Below are 16,088 nucleotides of genomic sequence, written 5' to 3' on the forward strand. Positions count from 1 at the left end.
AGGATGCGAAGAAATAGCGTTTACATAAAATTGATATTTGCCAGGTTTAATCGAATGATTTGAGAATGCAGGCACATAGAGACAAAACCCCATACCTGTTGAACTTTGCGGACACAACACTGCGCCGAATGCACGGCGCAAGCTGATTGGTCGATTTCCGGGCGAGTGCAATGTGGCAGGATCCGCCCGAAGTGGTATATAAGCAGATCGGCGGATGTGTTTCGCCATTCAGTTTGATCTGACCTAGCAAGCTATACAAATCTGTTAAACATGTCTGGACGTGGTAAAGGAGGAAAAGCAAGATCTAAGGCCAAGAGCCGATCTTCAAGAGCTGGACTGCAGTTTCCAGTCGGTCGTGTACACCGTTTCTTGCGCAAAGGCAACTATGCTGAGCGTGTGGGAGCTGGTGCCCCAGTTTATTTGGCTGCTGTGATGGAGTATCTGGCTGCTGAGATCCTGGAGTTGGCCGGTAATGCTGCCCGAGACAACAAGAAGACAAGAATCAACCCGCGTCACTTACAACTTGCCATCCGCAACGACGAAGAGTTGAACAAGCTACTCAGCGGTGTCACCATCGCACAAGGTGGTGTCCTCCCGAACATCCAGGCTGTACTTCTACCGAAGAAGACCACCAAGGCGAAATAGACTTCTGTCATTTTCCCCCATAAACAAACGGCTCTTTTCAGAGCCACCAAAACTCCCAAAAAGAGATGATTGTGTTGTATACAAGATATAAATAAATATTAAGATAGTTAAAGTAAGGTCTTTAATACTATAAGTAATAACTAGTCTTTATAAATAAATAAACAAACATTACTATTATATTACGCGCGTCACACTATAAAGTTAATAATGCCTATCGGTATTGTGATTTTGTATCTAGTGTTGTTTGAACATGACTGTATCATATAGCAATTTGTGTTCAGTATGAAGAAATCAAGTATTTGCCACATAGTTGTTGTCATTTTATTTACACTCTCCTTTTTACACATTCAGCGTCCGTCATTTTAGCTACTTACAATATTTTGCAAGACGAATGAAGCTAAACACTTTCATTTCATTTTTTCCCCCTGTCCTAATAATTACATATTGTTTACATATTGACTGACATTCATTTAATCTACGTTTGTTTTTATTACTACAGTGCTTTGACACTTAAAGGACCATTATCTCATTTTGGAAAATGTGGTGGCTCTGAAAAGAGCCGTTTGTTTTTGACACTGCGGTGACACAGGTTTACTTCTTCTTGGGTGCTGTCTTCTTTGTCTTCGTGGCAGTCTTCTTCTTAACAGGTGTTTTCTTTGCTGGCTTCTTTGTCGCTGCTTTCTTCGCTGGCTTTGCAGTCTTCTTTGGTGTGACTTTCTTAGCGGCTTTCTTTGTAGACTTCTTCTTCGTTGTCGTCTTCTTGACAGTCTTCTTTGTTGCTGCTGTCTTCTTTGCCTTTGCTGCCTCCTTCTTTGCCTTCAGCTTAGCTGCTTTCTTGACCTTTGCTGCCTCTCTTTTCTCCTTCTTCTTTTCGGCGGCTGCCTTCTTGCGTGCTGCTGCTTTAGCCTTAATCGCCTTTTCCTTTTCTGCGTCAGCTTTCTTGGTTCCCAGTTTGAAAGAACCACTGGCTCCCTGTCCTTTTACCTGGACCAGGCTGCCCTTGGTTACACAAGACTTCAAGGCTTTGTTGATGTGCGAGTTCAGCTTCTCAATGTCGCACTTGTAGTTTGCAGCGATGTATTTCTTGATGGCTGAAACAGACGACCCTTTCTTTTCTTTCAGAGCACCGACGGCGGCGACGACCATGTCAGGACATGGTGGATGAGCACGGGGCTTAGCGACCTTCTTGGTTTTCTGAGCAGTAGCCATGGTTGACGATATGAGTATCTTGCACGTTTTTCAACTAGTGAAACAACAGTAATAAAGTACACGCTGTTGCGATGCGACTTCTATATCATCATTGCGGACGTGCGTGAAATCGCCGGATTCGTGATCTCGTGCAGCGCCATTTTTGGTTCATTTCCCCACAAGCTGTGCTTGATGTCAAGCCAAAAAATGCAATTTCTACACAAATAAACCTTTCAGATTACTTTCAAATGACGGATACGTTTAGAGATAAATGTGCACAATCTTATTTTACACTTTGCGACTATGCATCGGTTTATTTTCGCTAATGACAGAACGGATTGGTCGTGCATGTATTAAAATAACACCTATGTGACCCAACATTTTCATGATGTTTGCCCTGTCAAACAAAACTGTTACATACTCCTTCACCATAATAAAAACACGAGTTTATTCAACCAGAGGAACTTTAAATTGTTTTCAAATCCATGCGCTATGCTACATTTAGAGTTCCCAAAGGAGATGGTATAAAACACAACATGTATCTCCCCATCATCCCATCCGACAACTATTCTAGTATGGAACTTTTGATTTTATAAGCACAACATTGACATGTGTGTACTTTCAGAAATGTAATAGGCCTAGTATAATAAGTGATTTTTCAAATTCCATGCCGTCTTACCGCCTTGTTCTACCATATTGCTATATTTATCTGTATTATTTGTTTACTTTACTTGATTTTCTATTTACTCTATTTTTCTATTTACTTTATGTCTATTACTTTACTAACACATTGTCATCTCTCTTTTTTGAAGTTGTGGTGGCTCTGAAAAGAGCCGTTTGAATTTTGAAGAGTTTTTCCGCTTATGCGCGCTCTCCACGGATGCGGCGTGCCAGCTGGATGTCTTTCGGCATGATGGTCACACGCTTGGCATGGATTGCACACAGGTTGGTATCTTCAAAGAGGCCAACCAAGTATGCTTCGCTTGCCTCCTGCAGGGCCATGACGGCAGAACTCTGGAAGCGCAGCTCCGTCTTGAAGTCTTGGGCGATTTCACGGACCAGCCGCTGGAACGGTAGCTTGCGGATGAGGAGCTCGGTGCTCTTCTGGTAGCGACGGATCTCACGAAGCGCCACTGTACCTGGCCTGTAACGATGTGGTTTCTTCACACCGCCGGTTGCTGGTGCTGATTTGCGAGCTGCCTTGGTGGCAAGCTGCTTGCGTGGAGCCTTTCCTCCAGTAGATTTACGTGCGGTTTGCTTTGTACGAGCCATGATTTCGTTTCAACGTATCAATGAATATTGAATAAAGTTCAGCGTAAACGAGACCCTTTATATACCGGTCGGTTTCCGGGCGAAGAGTTTGCACCTCTTCGGTCATTGGTGGGTTCACCGCGGTTCCTGATTGGACGACAGAATCGATCATCTGATTGGACAACGAGCCGCGCAGCATGCATGCACGATAGATTTGGCATTGCTATTTTATATTTTCGATAAACATGGCAGATATTTAGGCACAATTCAATATTCATGACAGAAATTAGCAAAGTTTACACCGACTTTGTGTCAACATTATTGTAAACATGATAAGTACTCAACTGTGTAAAACAATTCATCAAAGTCGCCATCTATCATATGTTCATTTCATAATTATATAACAGCCAGCACTTTATTTTTTATTAAAGAATATAATGTGCAGCAAATATAAGGATAACACAACTAGCTTATTATTTTGTCGGTTTCTGTTTCTTATCTTATGTTATGTTCAATTATTACTCTGTATTCAGTTAACTATCTATCTATTTATTAACGAATTCATTTATTTATATATTTACTTAGTTAATATATCACAATTTCATTTCTCTTTTTGGAAGTAATGGTGGCTCTGAAAAGAGCCGTTTGTTTTTAGGGAAGCGGTAGTTTCTTGAGTTTAACCGCCGAATCCGTACAAGGTACGCCCTTGGCGTTTCAGAGCGTAGACGACGTCCATTGCTGTGACCGTCTTTCTCTTGGCATGCTCGCAATATGTAACTGCATCACGGATGACATTCTCGAGGAAGACTTTCAACACACCACGGGTCTCTTCATAGATAAGACCAGAGATACGTTTCACACCACCTCGACGGGCCAAACGGCGGATAGCTGGTTTGGTGATACCCTGGATGTTATCACGCAAGACCTTGCGATGACGTTTGGCGCCACCTTTTCCAAGTCCCTTTCCTCCTTTACCACGGCCAGACATTGTTATCGGTTGTTTGTGCTTGTTTGCTGATCAAGAACAGAATGAACTTCCGACTGCACCTCGCGCTTCATAAACCAAGCTATTGCGGACGTGAGTGAAAAACTTCACCTGTCGTAGAGGGCGAGTCGCAGAGGGCGAAACCCGATCTCAAGTGTGTCTTCGTAATATGTCCACTGAATTATAAACGAAACGAGAATTAATACTAACAGTAATACAAGTAATGCTAATGATAGATAAAAAAGAAAGAAGAAGAAGAAGAAGAAAAAAAAAAAAAAAAAAAATCGTCGCAGATAAATTAAATTATGACATTTGGTTTGGCTTGTTCTTCGACTTACTTGCGTCTTATATACTAAGTACGCACTTTTTCATGCTCTACATACATTGAATGATATTAACACTTACTAACAACTTGTAAAGAGCAGCGCCTACCCAAACTGAGGTGTTTCATACCCATCTTAATGTCAGATTTTGTGTCACCAACGATGTGCAATTAATTCTTTCACATATTTCACTCTATTCATCAAATTCATCTTCCAGTGTTTAAACGTTATACAATCTTTATATCAATAATATGTTTGTATTGGTCTACTGATTTTATATAGTTTTATTGAATATTTGAACTAGTTTTATTGAATAAAAGCAATGAAAGTCTTAACATATTTACAACACAATAATCATATCTCTTTTTGGAACTTGTGGTGGCTCTGAAAAGAGCCGTTTGTTTTATGTAAAGCACATTTACTTGGAGGTTGTATATTTGGTGACAGCCTTTGTGCCTTCGCTGACAGCGTGTTTGGCCAGCTCTCCAGGTAGAAGAAGGCGGACAGCGGTCTGTACCTCTCGGCTGCTGATCGTGGATTTCTTGTTGTAATTAGCTAGGCGAGAAGCTTCCCCGGCGATGCGCTCGAAGATGTCGTTGACGAAACTGTTCATGATGCTCATGGCACGGCTTGATATACCAGTGTCTGGATGAACCTGCTTCAACACCTTGTAGATGTAGATACCGTAGCTTTCCTTTCTGCGCCTACGTCTTTTACCAGCAACCCCGGCTGGGCGACCCCGAGCCTTTCCTGCTTTCTTCGCACCTTTACCACTTGCTTTGGGAGACATGTTTACGCACTAGAGTCAGACACTAGAATGATTGCGGAAGTTGCCGCGCGGTCGTATTTATATCGACTCGTATGCAAATTAGGGATCCAAAAACGGATCCTGCGTAAAGGGCGGCCTATTAATTTCCCGCTTGCCTGTGTGGGGCTGATTCATATAGAACGCTTTCAAACATTTCCCAAGTTATCATTATTATTGAATTAATTTATCACAAATCTATTTTGAAGAAGATACAAAAAAAAAAAAAAAAAAAAAACTGAACGCATGCAAATTTATTAACAAAATTGCCGCAATAAAAAAACAAACAAAAATACAACAAGGAAAAGAAAAAAAGAAAAGAGATACATTTTCTCTCTCTCTCTCTCTTTTATTTTAAACCCGTTGTAGTTCCCATAGTGACAAAGAGTGATTTGGTGTGAATTTGGTGTGAATTTGAAGGCAAAGATCAAGGATCAAGGACGTAGGATGAAGATCAAGGATGCGAAGAAATAGCGTTTACATAAAATTGATATTTGCCAGGTTTAATCGAATGATTTGAGAATGCAGGCACATAGAGACAAAACCCCATACCTGTTGAACTTTGCGGACACAACACTGCGCCGAATGCACGGCGCAAGCTGATTGGTCGATTTCCGGGCGAGTGCAATGTGGCAGGATCCGCCCGAAGTGGTATATAAGCAGATCGGCGGATGTGTTTCGCATAGAGAAGTCCAGAGAAGTATTTACCGACAGGACTTGGCTACTAAAAGCATCTGATGCCTATCATCTTCACAGCAATAGCGACCAAGTTCCAGCGCCAGAAATTGTTCAAGTCCCTAATCCATGGTCTTCTCCTACCGCGGACTTGCGCGTCCATCGTCCTTATGACAGCAAAACATCAGCTCCTCCAGAAATTGTAGCGGCGGCCGCATACAAAAGTATCACCGATGCCGAACAAGCTTTCAGTTCACCACCACTAGTGTACTATACCGATGGCTCAGTGAACGAAGACGGATCGTGTGGATTTGCGTTTGTAGCCCCTCATGCGAAAAAAATCTTTTAGAGCATCCGATGGACCGTGCAAACAGAATTAGCAGCCATTCGTGAGGCAGTCCGAGACGCCAACAGCCAGCCAGAAACAAGAGTCGTCATTCACACCGACAGTCAAGGTGCAATTGACAATCTGCGAAAGCCCCACCGCGACAATATTCTGCTTAACAAAGATATTCAAACAGCTATTCGGCAAAGCAACAAAAACTTCATCATTAATTGATCCCCAGCCACATCGGTATACCAGGCAACGAGGAAGCGGATGCCGCAGCGAAAACAGGGACGACTAAAGACCAACCAGATATCACTATTCCAATTAGCCGCCGTCATTCTTTCCATAACACTGCACACCACAGGTGGCAAGACCATATCCAGCAATCGCAGTCCGGGTCTGTTAATTGAGGCTTTCGCTGAACACACCAGGCGCCGCAGCGGCCTAAACAGGCAACCAAGACGAACGCAGATCGCAATCAACTCGTTGAGGGTTAAAGCAAAAACTGCTAGGATAGCTATAGAAAACAATTTCACTTGCGCATACTGCGACCAGGATATCACATGTCAATGTGTTCATGATCTCACCGAATGCCCACGAACAGCGGCGCTACGCGAACAACTCCTCGAGCACTTAAAACCTGATCAGCATGTTATCGATAAACAGCTTCTAGCAATTAACATTTTGGCCACCCAAACTCTTCGCGAATACCAGGAACTTAAAAACTTCAAGTTTTTCAGACCGCGCCAACAGCGCTAATTTTTGAGTCACTGTTCTATGAATAGTCTTTAGCAATCCAGGGGTCAAGCTTCTCAGCAATGACCCGGCTCCTGAAGGAGCGAACCAAATAAACTAAACTAAACTGTTTCGCCATTCAGTTTGATCTGACCTAGCAAGCTATACAAATCTGTTAAACATGTCTGGACGTGGTAAAGGAGGAAAAGCAAGATCTAAGGCCAAGAGCCGATCTTCAAGAGCTGGACTGCAGTTTCCAGTCGGTCGTGTACACCGTTTCTTGCGCAAAGGCAACTATGCTGAGCGTGTGGGAGCTGGTGCCCCAGTTTATTTGGCTGCTGTGATGGAGTATCTGGCTGCTGAGATCCTGGAGTTGGCCGGTAATGCTGCCTGAGACAACAAGAAGACAAGAATCAACCCGCGTCACTTACAACTTGCCATCCGCAACGACGAAGAGTTGAACAAGCTACTCAGCGGTGTCACCATCGCACAAGGTGGTGTCCTCCCGAACATCCAGGCTGTACTTCTACCGAAGAAGACCACCAAGGCGAAATAGACTTCTGTCATTTTCCCCATAAACAAACGGCTCTTTTCAGAGCCACCAAAACTCCCAAAAAGAGAGATGATTGTGTTGTATACAAGATATAAAAATATTAAGATAGTTAAAGTAAGGTCTTTAATACTATAAGTAATAACTAGTCTTTATAAATAAATAAACAAACATTACTATTATATTACGCGCGTCACACTATAAAGTTAATAATGCCTATCGGTATTGTGATTTTGTATCTAGTGTTGTTTGAACATGACTGTATCATATAGCAATTTGTGTTCAGTATGAAGAAATCAAGTATTTGCCACATAGTTGTTGTCATTTTATTTACACTCTCCTTTTACACATTCAGCGTCCGTCATTTTAGCTACTTACAATATTTTGCAAGACGAATGAAGCTAAACACTTTCATTTCATTTTTTCCCCCTGTCCTAATAATTACATATTGTTTACATATTGACTGACATTCATTTAATCTACGTTTGTTTTTATTACTACAGTGCTTTGACACTTAAAGGACCATTATCTCATTTTGGAAAATGTGGTGGCTCTGAAAAGAGCCGTTTGTTTTTGACACTGCGGTGACACAGGTTTACTTCTTCTTGGGTGCTGTCTTCTTTGTCTTCGTGGCAGTCTTCTTCTTAACAGGTGTTTTCTTTGCTGGCTTCTTTGTCGCTGCTTTCTTCGCTGGCTTTGCAGTCTTCTTTGGTGTGACTTTCTTAGCGGCTTTCTTTGTAGACTTCTTCTTCGTTGTCGTCTTCTTGACAGTCTTCTTTGTTGCTGCTGTCTTCTTTGCCTTTGCTGCCTCCTTCTTTGCCTTCAGCTTAGCTGCTTTCTTGACCTTTGCTGCCTCTCTTTTCTCCTTCTTCTTTTCGGCGGCTGCCTTCTTGCGTGCTGCTGCTTTAGCCTTAATCGCCTTTTCCTTTTCTGCGTCAGCTTTCTTGGTTCCCAGTTTGAAAGAACCACTGGCTCCCTGTCCTTTTACCTGGACCAGGCTGCCCTTGGTTACACAAGACTTCAAGGCTTTGTTGATGTGCGAGTTCAGCTTCTCAATGTCGCACTTGTAGTTTGCAGCGATGTATTTCTTGATGGCTGAAACAGACGACCCTTTCTTTTCTTTCAGAGCACCGACGGCGGCGACGACCATGTCAGGACATGGTGGATGAGCACGGGGCTTAGCGACCTTCTTGGTTTTCTGAGCAGTAGCCATGGTTGACGATATGAGTATCTTGCACGTTTTTCAACTAGTGAAACAACAGTAATAAAGTACACGCTGTTGCGATGCGACTTCTATATCATCATTGCGGACGTGCGTGAAATCGCCGGATTCGTGATCTCGTGCAGCGCCATTTTTGGTTCATTTCCCCACAAGCTGTGCTTGATGTCAAGCCAAAAAATGCAATTTCTACACAAATAAACCTTTCAGATTACTTTCAAATGACGGATACGTTTAGAGATAAATGTGCACAATCTTATTTTACACTTTGCGACTATGCATCGGTTTATTTTCGCTAATGACAGAACGGATTGGTCGTGCATGTATTAAAATAACACCTATGTGACCCAACATTTTCATGATGTTTGCCCTGTCAAACAAAACTGTTACATACTCCCTTCACCATAATAAAAAACACGAGTTTATTCAACCAGAGGAACTTTAAATTGTTTTCAAATCCATGCGCTATGCTACATTTAGAGTTCCCAAAGGAGATGGTATAAAACACAACATGTATCTCCCCATCATCCCATCCGACAACTATTCTAGTATGGAACTTTTGATTTTATAAGCACAACATTGACATGTGTGTACTTTCAGAAATGTAATAGGCCTAGTATAATAAGTGATTTTTCAAATTCCATGCCGTCTTACCGCCTTGTTCTACCATATTGCTATATTTATCTGTATTATTTGTTTACTTTACTTGATTTTCTATTTACTCTATTTTTCTATTTACTTTATGTCTATTACTTTACTAACACATTGTCATCTCTCTTTTTTTTTTTGTGGTGGCTCTGAAAAGAGCCGTTTGAATTTTGAAGAGTTTTTCCGCTTATGCGCGCTCTCCACGGATGCGGCGTGCCAGCTGGATGTCTTTCGGCATGATGGTCACACGCTTGGCATGGATTGCACACAGGTTGGTATCTTCAAAGAGGCCAACCAAGTATGCTTCGCTTGCCTCCTGCAGGGCCATGACGGCAGAACTCTGGAAGCGCAGCTCCGTCTTGAAGTCTTGGGCGATTTCACGGACCAGCCGCTGGAACGGTAGCTTGCGGATGAGGAGCTCGGTGCTCTTCTGGTAGCGACGGATCTCACGAAGCGCCACTGTACCTGGCCTGTAACGATGTGGTTTCTTCACACCGCCGGTTGCTGGTGCTGATTTGCGAGCTGCCTTGGTGGCAAGCTGCTTGCGTGGAGCCTTTCCTCCAGTAGATTTACGTGCGGTTTGCTTTGTACGAGCCATGATTTCGTTTCAACGTATCAATGAATATTGAATAAAGTTCAGCGTAAACGAGACCCTTTATATACCGGTCGGTTTCCGGGCGAAGAGTTTGCACCTCTTCGGTCATTGGTGGGTTCACCGCGGTTCCTGATTGGACGACAGAATCGATCATCTGATTGGACAACGAGCCGCGCAGCATGCATGCACGATAGATTTGGCATTGCTATTTTATATTTTCGATAAACATGGCAGATATTTAGGCACAATTCAATATTCATGACAGAAATTAGCAAAGTTTACACCGACTTTGTGTCAACATTATTGTAAACATGATAAGTACTCAACTGTGTAAAACAATTCATCAAAGTCGCCATCTATCATATGTTCATTTCATAATTATATAACAGCCAGCACTTTATTTTTTATTAAAGAATATAATGTGCAGCAAATATAAGGATAACACAACTAGCTTATTATTTTGTCGGTTTCTGTTTCTTATCTTATGTTATGTTCAATTATTACTCTGTATTCAGTTAACTATCTATCTATTTATTAACGAATTCATTTATTTATATATTTACTTAGTTAATATATCACAATTTCATTTCTCTTTTTGGAAGTAATGGTGGCTCTGAAAAGAGCCGTTTGTTTTTAGGGAAGCGGTAGTTTCTTGAGTTTAACCGCCGAATCCGTACAAGGTACGCCCTTGGCGTTTCAGAGCGTAGACGACGTCCATTGCTGTGACCGTCTTTCTCTTGGCATGCTCGCAATATGTAACTGCATCACGGATGACATTCTCGAGGAAGACTTTCAACACACCACGGGTCTCTTCATAGATAAGACCAGAGATACGTTTCACACCACCTCGACGGGCCAAACGGCGGATAGCTGGTTTGGTGATACCCTGGATGTTATCACGCAAGACCTTGCGATGACGTTTAGCGCCACCTTTTCCAAGTCCCTTTCCTCCTTTACCACGGCCAGACATTGTTATCGGTTGTTTGTGCTTGTTTGCTGATCAAGAACAGAATGAACTTCCGACTGCACCTCGCGCTTCATAAACCAAGCTATTGCGGACGTGAGTGAAAAACTTCACCTGTCGTAGAGGGCGAGTCGCAGAGGGCGAAACCCGATCTCAAGTGTGTCTTCGTAATATGTCCACTGAATTATAAACGAAACGAGAATTAATACTAACAGTAATACAAGTAATGCTAATGATAGATAAAAAAGAAAAGAAGAAGAAGAAGAAGAAGAAGAAGAAGAAAAAAAATCGTCGCAGATAAATTAAATTATGACATTTGGTTTGGCTTGTTCTTCGACTTACTTGCGTCTTATATACTAAGTACGCACTTTTTCATGCTCTACATACATTGAATGATATTAACACTTACTAACAACTTGTAAAGAGCAGCGCCTACCCAAACTGAGGTGTTTCATACCCATCTTAATGTCAGATTTTGTGTCACCAACGATGTGCAATTAATTCTTTCACATATTTCACTCTATTCATCAAATTCATCTTCCAGTGTTTAAACGTTATACAATCTTTATATCAATAATATGTTTGTATTGGTCTACTGATTTTATATAGTTTTATTGAATATTTGAACTAGTTTTATTGAATAAAAGCAATGAAAGTCTTAACATATTTACAACACAATAATCATATCTCTTTTTGGAACTTGTGGTGGCTCTGAAAAGAGCCGTTTGTTTTTATGTAAAGCACATTTACTTGGAGGTTGTATATTTGGTGACAGCCTTTGTGCCTTCGCTGACAGCGTGTTTGGCCAGCTCTCCAGGTAGAAGAAGGCGGACAGCGGTCTGTACCTCTCGGCTGCTGATCGTGGATTTCTTGTTGTAATTAGCTAGGCGAGAAGCTTCCCCGGCGATGCGCTCGAAGATGTCGTTGACGAAACTGTTCATGATGCTCATGGCACGGCTTGATATACCAGTGTCTGGATGAACCTGCTTCAACACCTTGTAGATGTAGATACCGTAGCTTTCCTTTCTGCGCCTACGTCTTTTACCAGCAACCCCGGCTGGGCGACCCCGAGCCTTTCCTGCTTTCTTCGCACCTTTACCACTTGCTTTGGGAGACATGTTTACGCACTAGAGTCAGACACTAGAATGATTGCGGAAGTTGCCGCGCGGTCGTATTTATATCGACTCGTATGCAAATTAGGGATCCAAAAACGGATCCTGCGTAAAGGGCGGCCTATTAATTTCCCGCTTGCCTGTGTGGGGCTGATTCATATAGAACGCTTTCAAACATTTCCCAAGTTATCATTATTATTGAATTAATTTATCACAAATCTATTTTGAAGAAGATACAAAAAAAAAAAAAAAAAAAAAAAAAAAAAAAAGAAAACTGAACGCATGCAAATTTATTAACAAAATTGCCGCAATAAAAAAACAAACAAAAATACAACAAGGAAAAGAAAAAAAGAAAAGAGATACATTTTCTCTCTCTCTCTCTCTTTTATTTTAAACCCGTTGTAGTTCCCATAGTGACAAAGAGTGATTTGGTGTGAATTTGGTGTGAATTTGAAGGCAAAGATCAAGGATCAAGGACGTAGGATGAAGATCAAGGATGCGAAGAAATAGCGTTTACATAAAATTGATATTTGCCAGGTTTAATCGAATGATTTGAGAATGCAGGCACATAGAGACAAAACCCCATACCTGTTGAACTTTGCGGACACAACACTGCGCCGAATGCACGGCGCAAGCTGATTGGTCGATTTCCGGGCGAGTGCAATGTGGCAGGATCCGCCCGAAGTGGTATATAAGCAGATCGGCGGATGTGTTTCGCCATTCAGTTTGATCTGACCTAGCAAGCTATACAAATCTGTTAAACATGTCTGGACGTGGTAAAGGAGGAAAAGCAAGATCTAAGGCCAAGAGCCGATCTTCAAGAGCTGGACTGCAGTTTCCAGTCGGTCGTGTACACCGTTTCTTGCGCAAAGGCAACTATGCTGAGCGTGTGGGAGCTGGTGCCCCAGTTTATTTGGCTGCTGTGATGGAGTATCTGGCTGCTGAGATCCTGGAGTTGGCCGGTAATGCTGCCCGAGACAACAAGAAGACAAGAATCAACCCGCGTCACTTACAACTTGCCATCCGCAACGACGAAGAGTTGAACAAGCTACTCAGCGGTGTCACCATCGCACAAGGTGGTGTCCTCCCGAACATCCAGGCTGTACTTCTACCGAAGAAGACCACCAAGGCGAAATAGACTTCTGTCATTTTCCCCATAAACAAACGGCTCTTTTCAGAGCCACCAAAACTCCCAAAAAGAGAGATGATTGTGTTGTATACAAGATATAAATAAATATTAAGATAGTAAAAGTAAGGTCTTTAATACTATAAGTAATAACTAGTCTTTATAAATAAATAAACAAACATTACTATTATATTACGCGCGTCACAGTATAAAGTTAATAATGCCTATCGGTATTGTGATTTTGTATCTAGTGTTGTTTGAACATGACTGTATCATATAGCAATTTGTGTTCAGTATGAAGAAATCAAGTATTTGCCACATAGTTGTTGTCATTTTATTTACACTCTCCTTTTTACACATTCAGCGTCCGTCATTTTAGCTACTTACAATATTTTGCAAGACGAATGAAGCTAAACACTTTCATTTCATTTTTTCCCCCTGTCCTAATAATTACATATTGTTTACATATTGACTGACATTCATTTAATCTACGTTTGTTTTTATTACTACAGTGCTTTGACACTTAAAGGACCATTATCTCATTTTGGAAAATGTGGTGGCTCTGAAAAGAGCCGTTTGTTTTTGACACTGCGGTGACACAGGTTTACTTCTTCTTGGGTGCTGTCTTCTTTGTCTTCGTGGCAGTCTTCTTCTTAACAGGTGTTTTCTTTGCTGGCTTCTTTGTCGCTGCTTTCTTCGCTGGCTTTGCAGTCTTCTTTGGTGTGACTTTCTTAGCGGCTTTCTTTGTAGACTTCTTCTTCGTTGTCGTCTTCTTGACAGTCTTCTTTGTTGCTGCTGTCTTCTTTGCCTTTGCTGCCTCCTTCTTTGCCTTCAGCTTAGCTGCTTTCTTGACCTTCGCTGCCTCTCTTTTCTCCTTCTTCTTTTCGGCGGCTGCCTTCTTGCGTGCTGCTGCTTTAGCCTTAATCGCCTTTTCCTTTTCTGCGTCAGCTTTCTTGGTTCCCAGTTTGAAAGAACCACTGGCTCCCTGTCCTTTTACCTGGACCAGGCTGCCCTTGGTTACACAAGACTTCAAGGCTTTGTTGATGTGCGAGTTCAGCTTCTCAATGTCGCACTTGTAGTTTGCAGCGATGTATTTCTTGATGGCTGAAACAGACGACCCTTTCTTTTCTTTCAGAGCACCGACGGCGGCGACGACCATGTCAGGACATGGTGGATGAGCAAGGGCTTAGCGACCTTCTTGGTTTTCTGAGCAGTAGCCATGGTTGACGATATGAGTATCTTGCACGTTTTTCAACTAGTGAAACAACAGTAATAAAGTACACGCTGTTGCGATGCGACTTCTATATCATCATTGCGGACGTGCGTGAAATCGCCGGATTCGTGATCTCGTGCAGCGCCATTTTTGGTTCATTTCCCCTGGCTGTGCTTGATGTCAAGCCAAAAAATGCAATTTCTACACAAATAAACCTTTCAGATTACTTTCAAATGACGGATACGTTTAGAGATAAATGTGCACAATCTTATTTTACACTTTGCGACTATGCATCGGTTTATTTTCGCTAATGACAGAACGGATTGGTCGTGCATGTATTAAAATAACACCTATGTGACCCAACATTTTCATGATGTTTGCCCTGTCAAACAAAACTGTTACATACTCCCTTCACCATAATAAAAAACACGAGTTTATTCAACCAGAGGAACTTTAAATTGTTTTCAAATCCATGCGCTATGCTACATTTAGAGTTCCCAAAGGAGATGGTATAAAACACAACATGTATCTCCCCATCATCCCATCCGACAACTATTCTAGTATGGAACTTTTGATTTTATAAGCACAACATTGACATGTGTGTACTTTCAGAAATGTAATAGGCCTAGTATAATAAGTGATTTTTCAAATTCCATGCCGTCTTACCGCCTTGTTCTACCATATTGCTATATTTATCTGTATTATTTTTGTTTCCTTGATTACTTGATTTTCTATTTACTTTATTTCTATTACTTTACTAACACATTGTCATCTCTCTTTTTTGAAGTTGTGGTGGCTCTGAAAAGAGCCGTTTGAATTTTGAAGAGTTTTTCCGCTTATGCGCGCTCTCCACGGATGCTGCCAGCTGGATGTCTTTCGGCATGATGGTCACACGCTTGGCATGGATTGCACACAGACATGGGAAAAGCAGTGGGGTATGTCATTCAATCCTGATAAATGTGAAGTCCTGCGTATTACCAACAAGCGATCTCCCATTCACACCACTTACACTACATGGCCAACATCTAGCCTTAACAACCAATTCCAAGTACCTGGGAGTAACCATCAGCTCTGACTTATCCTGGAATGCTCACATCAACACCATAACCAAAAAGGCAAACCAGACACTTGGTTTCCTGCGGCGAAATGTCAGCAAATGTCCTCCTGACATTAAGACCAAGTGCTACGAGAGCTTTGTCCGCCCAATTCTCGAGTATTCATCATCTGCCTGGGCACCCACACGCAACGTAATATCCAGAGTCTAGAAGCTGTACAGAGACGGGGAGCACGATTTGTAACTGGTGATTATCGCCGTACCAGTAGCGTCACTGACATGCTTCAGTCATGCAGTGGGATACACTACACCAACGGAGGATGAGATCGCAGGTGGCGATGTGTTACAAAATTGTAGCATCCATTGTGGATATTCCAGCTGCTGACTGACCATCAGAAGTGGCAGGAACATTGACTCACTGAGAGGCCACAGTCACAAGTTCATCCAACCGCGTGCAAGAGTTTTAGCTTTCCAGTACTCGTTCTTTCCATATACCATCAAGCTATGGAATGATCTTCCTCCATCCCTCGTTGCAGCACCGTCCGTAGAAGCATTTCGGCACGGACTTGCTAGCATCCAGCTTCCATAATTGCTGATGCTATTTTTACTCGCACGAAGCACTGTATATAATAAACTTTCTTCACGTTCATCACTAGCACTTTTGTTCGCCTC

The 16,088-nt window shown here is 42.0% G+C and overlaps 11 protein-coding genes and 1 pseudogene across 11 annotated transcripts; 4 read left to right on the forward strand and 8 right to left on the reverse strand.

Moving 5' to 3' along the window:
- The first annotated feature begins 130 nt into the window (after window positions 1–130).
- On the forward strand, window positions 131–704 carry LOC140162230 (histone H2A-like). The gene has a single exon (XM_072185486.1). It carries the CDS (start codon window positions 271–273, stop codon window positions 643–645), a length of 375 nt encoding a protein of 124 aa, XP_072041587.1. The 5' UTR covers window positions 131–270; the 3' UTR covers window positions 646–704.
- Window positions 705–850: 146 nt separating this feature from the next.
- LOC140162231 (uncharacterized) lies at window positions 851–2,223 on the reverse strand. The gene has a single exon (XM_072185487.1). The coding sequence runs from the start codon at window positions 1,852–1,854 to the stop codon at window positions 1,237–1,239; it is 618 nt and encodes a 205-aa protein (XP_072041588.1). The 5' UTR covers window positions 1,855–2,223; the 3' UTR covers window positions 851–1,236.
- Window positions 2,224–2,579: 356 nt separating this feature from the next.
- Window positions 2,580–3,373, reverse strand: LOC140162871 (histone H3, embryonic). Its single transcript, XM_072186174.1, has one exon. It carries the CDS (start codon window positions 3,103–3,105, stop codon window positions 2,695–2,697), a length of 411 nt encoding a protein of 136 aa, XP_072042275.1. The 5' UTR covers window positions 3,106–3,373; the 3' UTR covers window positions 2,580–2,694.
- A 72-nt stretch (window positions 3,374–3,445) lies between these two features.
- Window positions 3,446–4,150, reverse strand: LOC140162873 (histone H4). Its single transcript, XM_072186176.1, has one exon. It carries the CDS (start codon window positions 4,070–4,072, stop codon window positions 3,761–3,763), a length of 312 nt encoding a protein of 103 aa, XP_072042277.1. The 5' UTR covers window positions 4,073–4,150; the 3' UTR covers window positions 3,446–3,760.
- A 648-nt stretch (window positions 4,151–4,798) lies between these two features.
- Window positions 4,799–5,235, reverse strand: LOC140162872 (late histone H2B.2.1-like). The gene has a single exon (XM_072186175.1). The coding sequence runs from the start codon at window positions 5,180–5,182 to the stop codon at window positions 4,811–4,813; it is 372 nt and encodes a 123-aa protein (XP_072042276.1). The 5' UTR covers window positions 5,183–5,235; the 3' UTR covers window positions 4,799–4,810.
- A 1,846-nt stretch (window positions 5,236–7,081) lies between these two features.
- Window positions 7,082–7,555, forward strand: LOC140162233 (histone H2A-like; annotated as a pseudogene).
- Window positions 7,556–7,875: 320 nt separating this feature from the next.
- Window positions 7,876–9,160, reverse strand: LOC140162234 (uncharacterized). Its single transcript, XM_072185488.1, has one exon. The coding sequence runs from the start codon at window positions 8,696–8,698 to the stop codon at window positions 8,081–8,083; it is 618 nt and encodes a 205-aa protein (XP_072041589.1). The 5' UTR covers window positions 8,699–9,160; the 3' UTR covers window positions 7,876–8,080.
- Window positions 9,161–9,475: 315 nt separating this feature from the next.
- LOC140162874 (histone H3, embryonic) lies at window positions 9,476–10,222 on the reverse strand. Its single transcript, XM_072186177.1, has one exon. The coding sequence runs from the start codon at window positions 9,948–9,950 to the stop codon at window positions 9,540–9,542; it is 411 nt and encodes a 136-aa protein (XP_072042278.1). The 5' UTR covers window positions 9,951–10,222; the 3' UTR covers window positions 9,476–9,539.
- A 68-nt stretch (window positions 10,223–10,290) lies between these two features.
- LOC140162876 (histone H4) lies at window positions 10,291–10,988 on the reverse strand. Its single transcript, XM_072186179.1, has one exon. The coding sequence runs from the start codon at window positions 10,915–10,917 to the stop codon at window positions 10,606–10,608; it is 312 nt and encodes a 103-aa protein (XP_072042280.1). The 5' UTR covers window positions 10,918–10,988; the 3' UTR covers window positions 10,291–10,605.
- Window positions 10,989–11,637: 649 nt separating this feature from the next.
- LOC140162875 (late histone H2B.2.1-like) lies at window positions 11,638–12,082 on the reverse strand. The gene has a single exon (XM_072186178.1). It carries the CDS (start codon window positions 12,027–12,029, stop codon window positions 11,658–11,660), a length of 372 nt encoding a protein of 123 aa, XP_072042279.1. The 5' UTR covers window positions 12,030–12,082; the 3' UTR covers window positions 11,638–11,657.
- A 564-nt stretch (window positions 12,083–12,646) lies between these two features.
- Window positions 12,647–13,319, forward strand: LOC140162235 (histone H2A-like). The gene has a single exon (XM_072185489.1). The coding sequence runs from the start codon at window positions 12,787–12,789 to the stop codon at window positions 13,159–13,161; it is 375 nt and encodes a 124-aa protein (XP_072041590.1). The 5' UTR covers window positions 12,647–12,786; the 3' UTR covers window positions 13,162–13,319.
- A 1,927-nt stretch (window positions 13,320–15,246) lies between these two features.
- LOC140161879 (uncharacterized) lies at window positions 15,247–15,627 on the forward strand. The gene has a single exon (XM_072185175.1). It carries the CDS (start codon window positions 15,247–15,249, stop codon window positions 15,625–15,627), a length of 381 nt encoding a protein of 126 aa, XP_072041276.1.
- Window positions 15,628–16,088: the final 461 nt, after the last annotated feature.

The sequence above is a fragment of the Amphiura filiformis genome, chromosome 10 (genome assembly GCF_039555335.1).
Source record: "Amphiura filiformis chromosome 10, Afil_fr2py, whole genome shotgun sequence".
Taxonomy (NCBI): Eukaryota; Metazoa; Echinodermata; class Ophiuroidea; order Amphilepidida; family Amphiuridae; genus Amphiura; species Amphiura filiformis.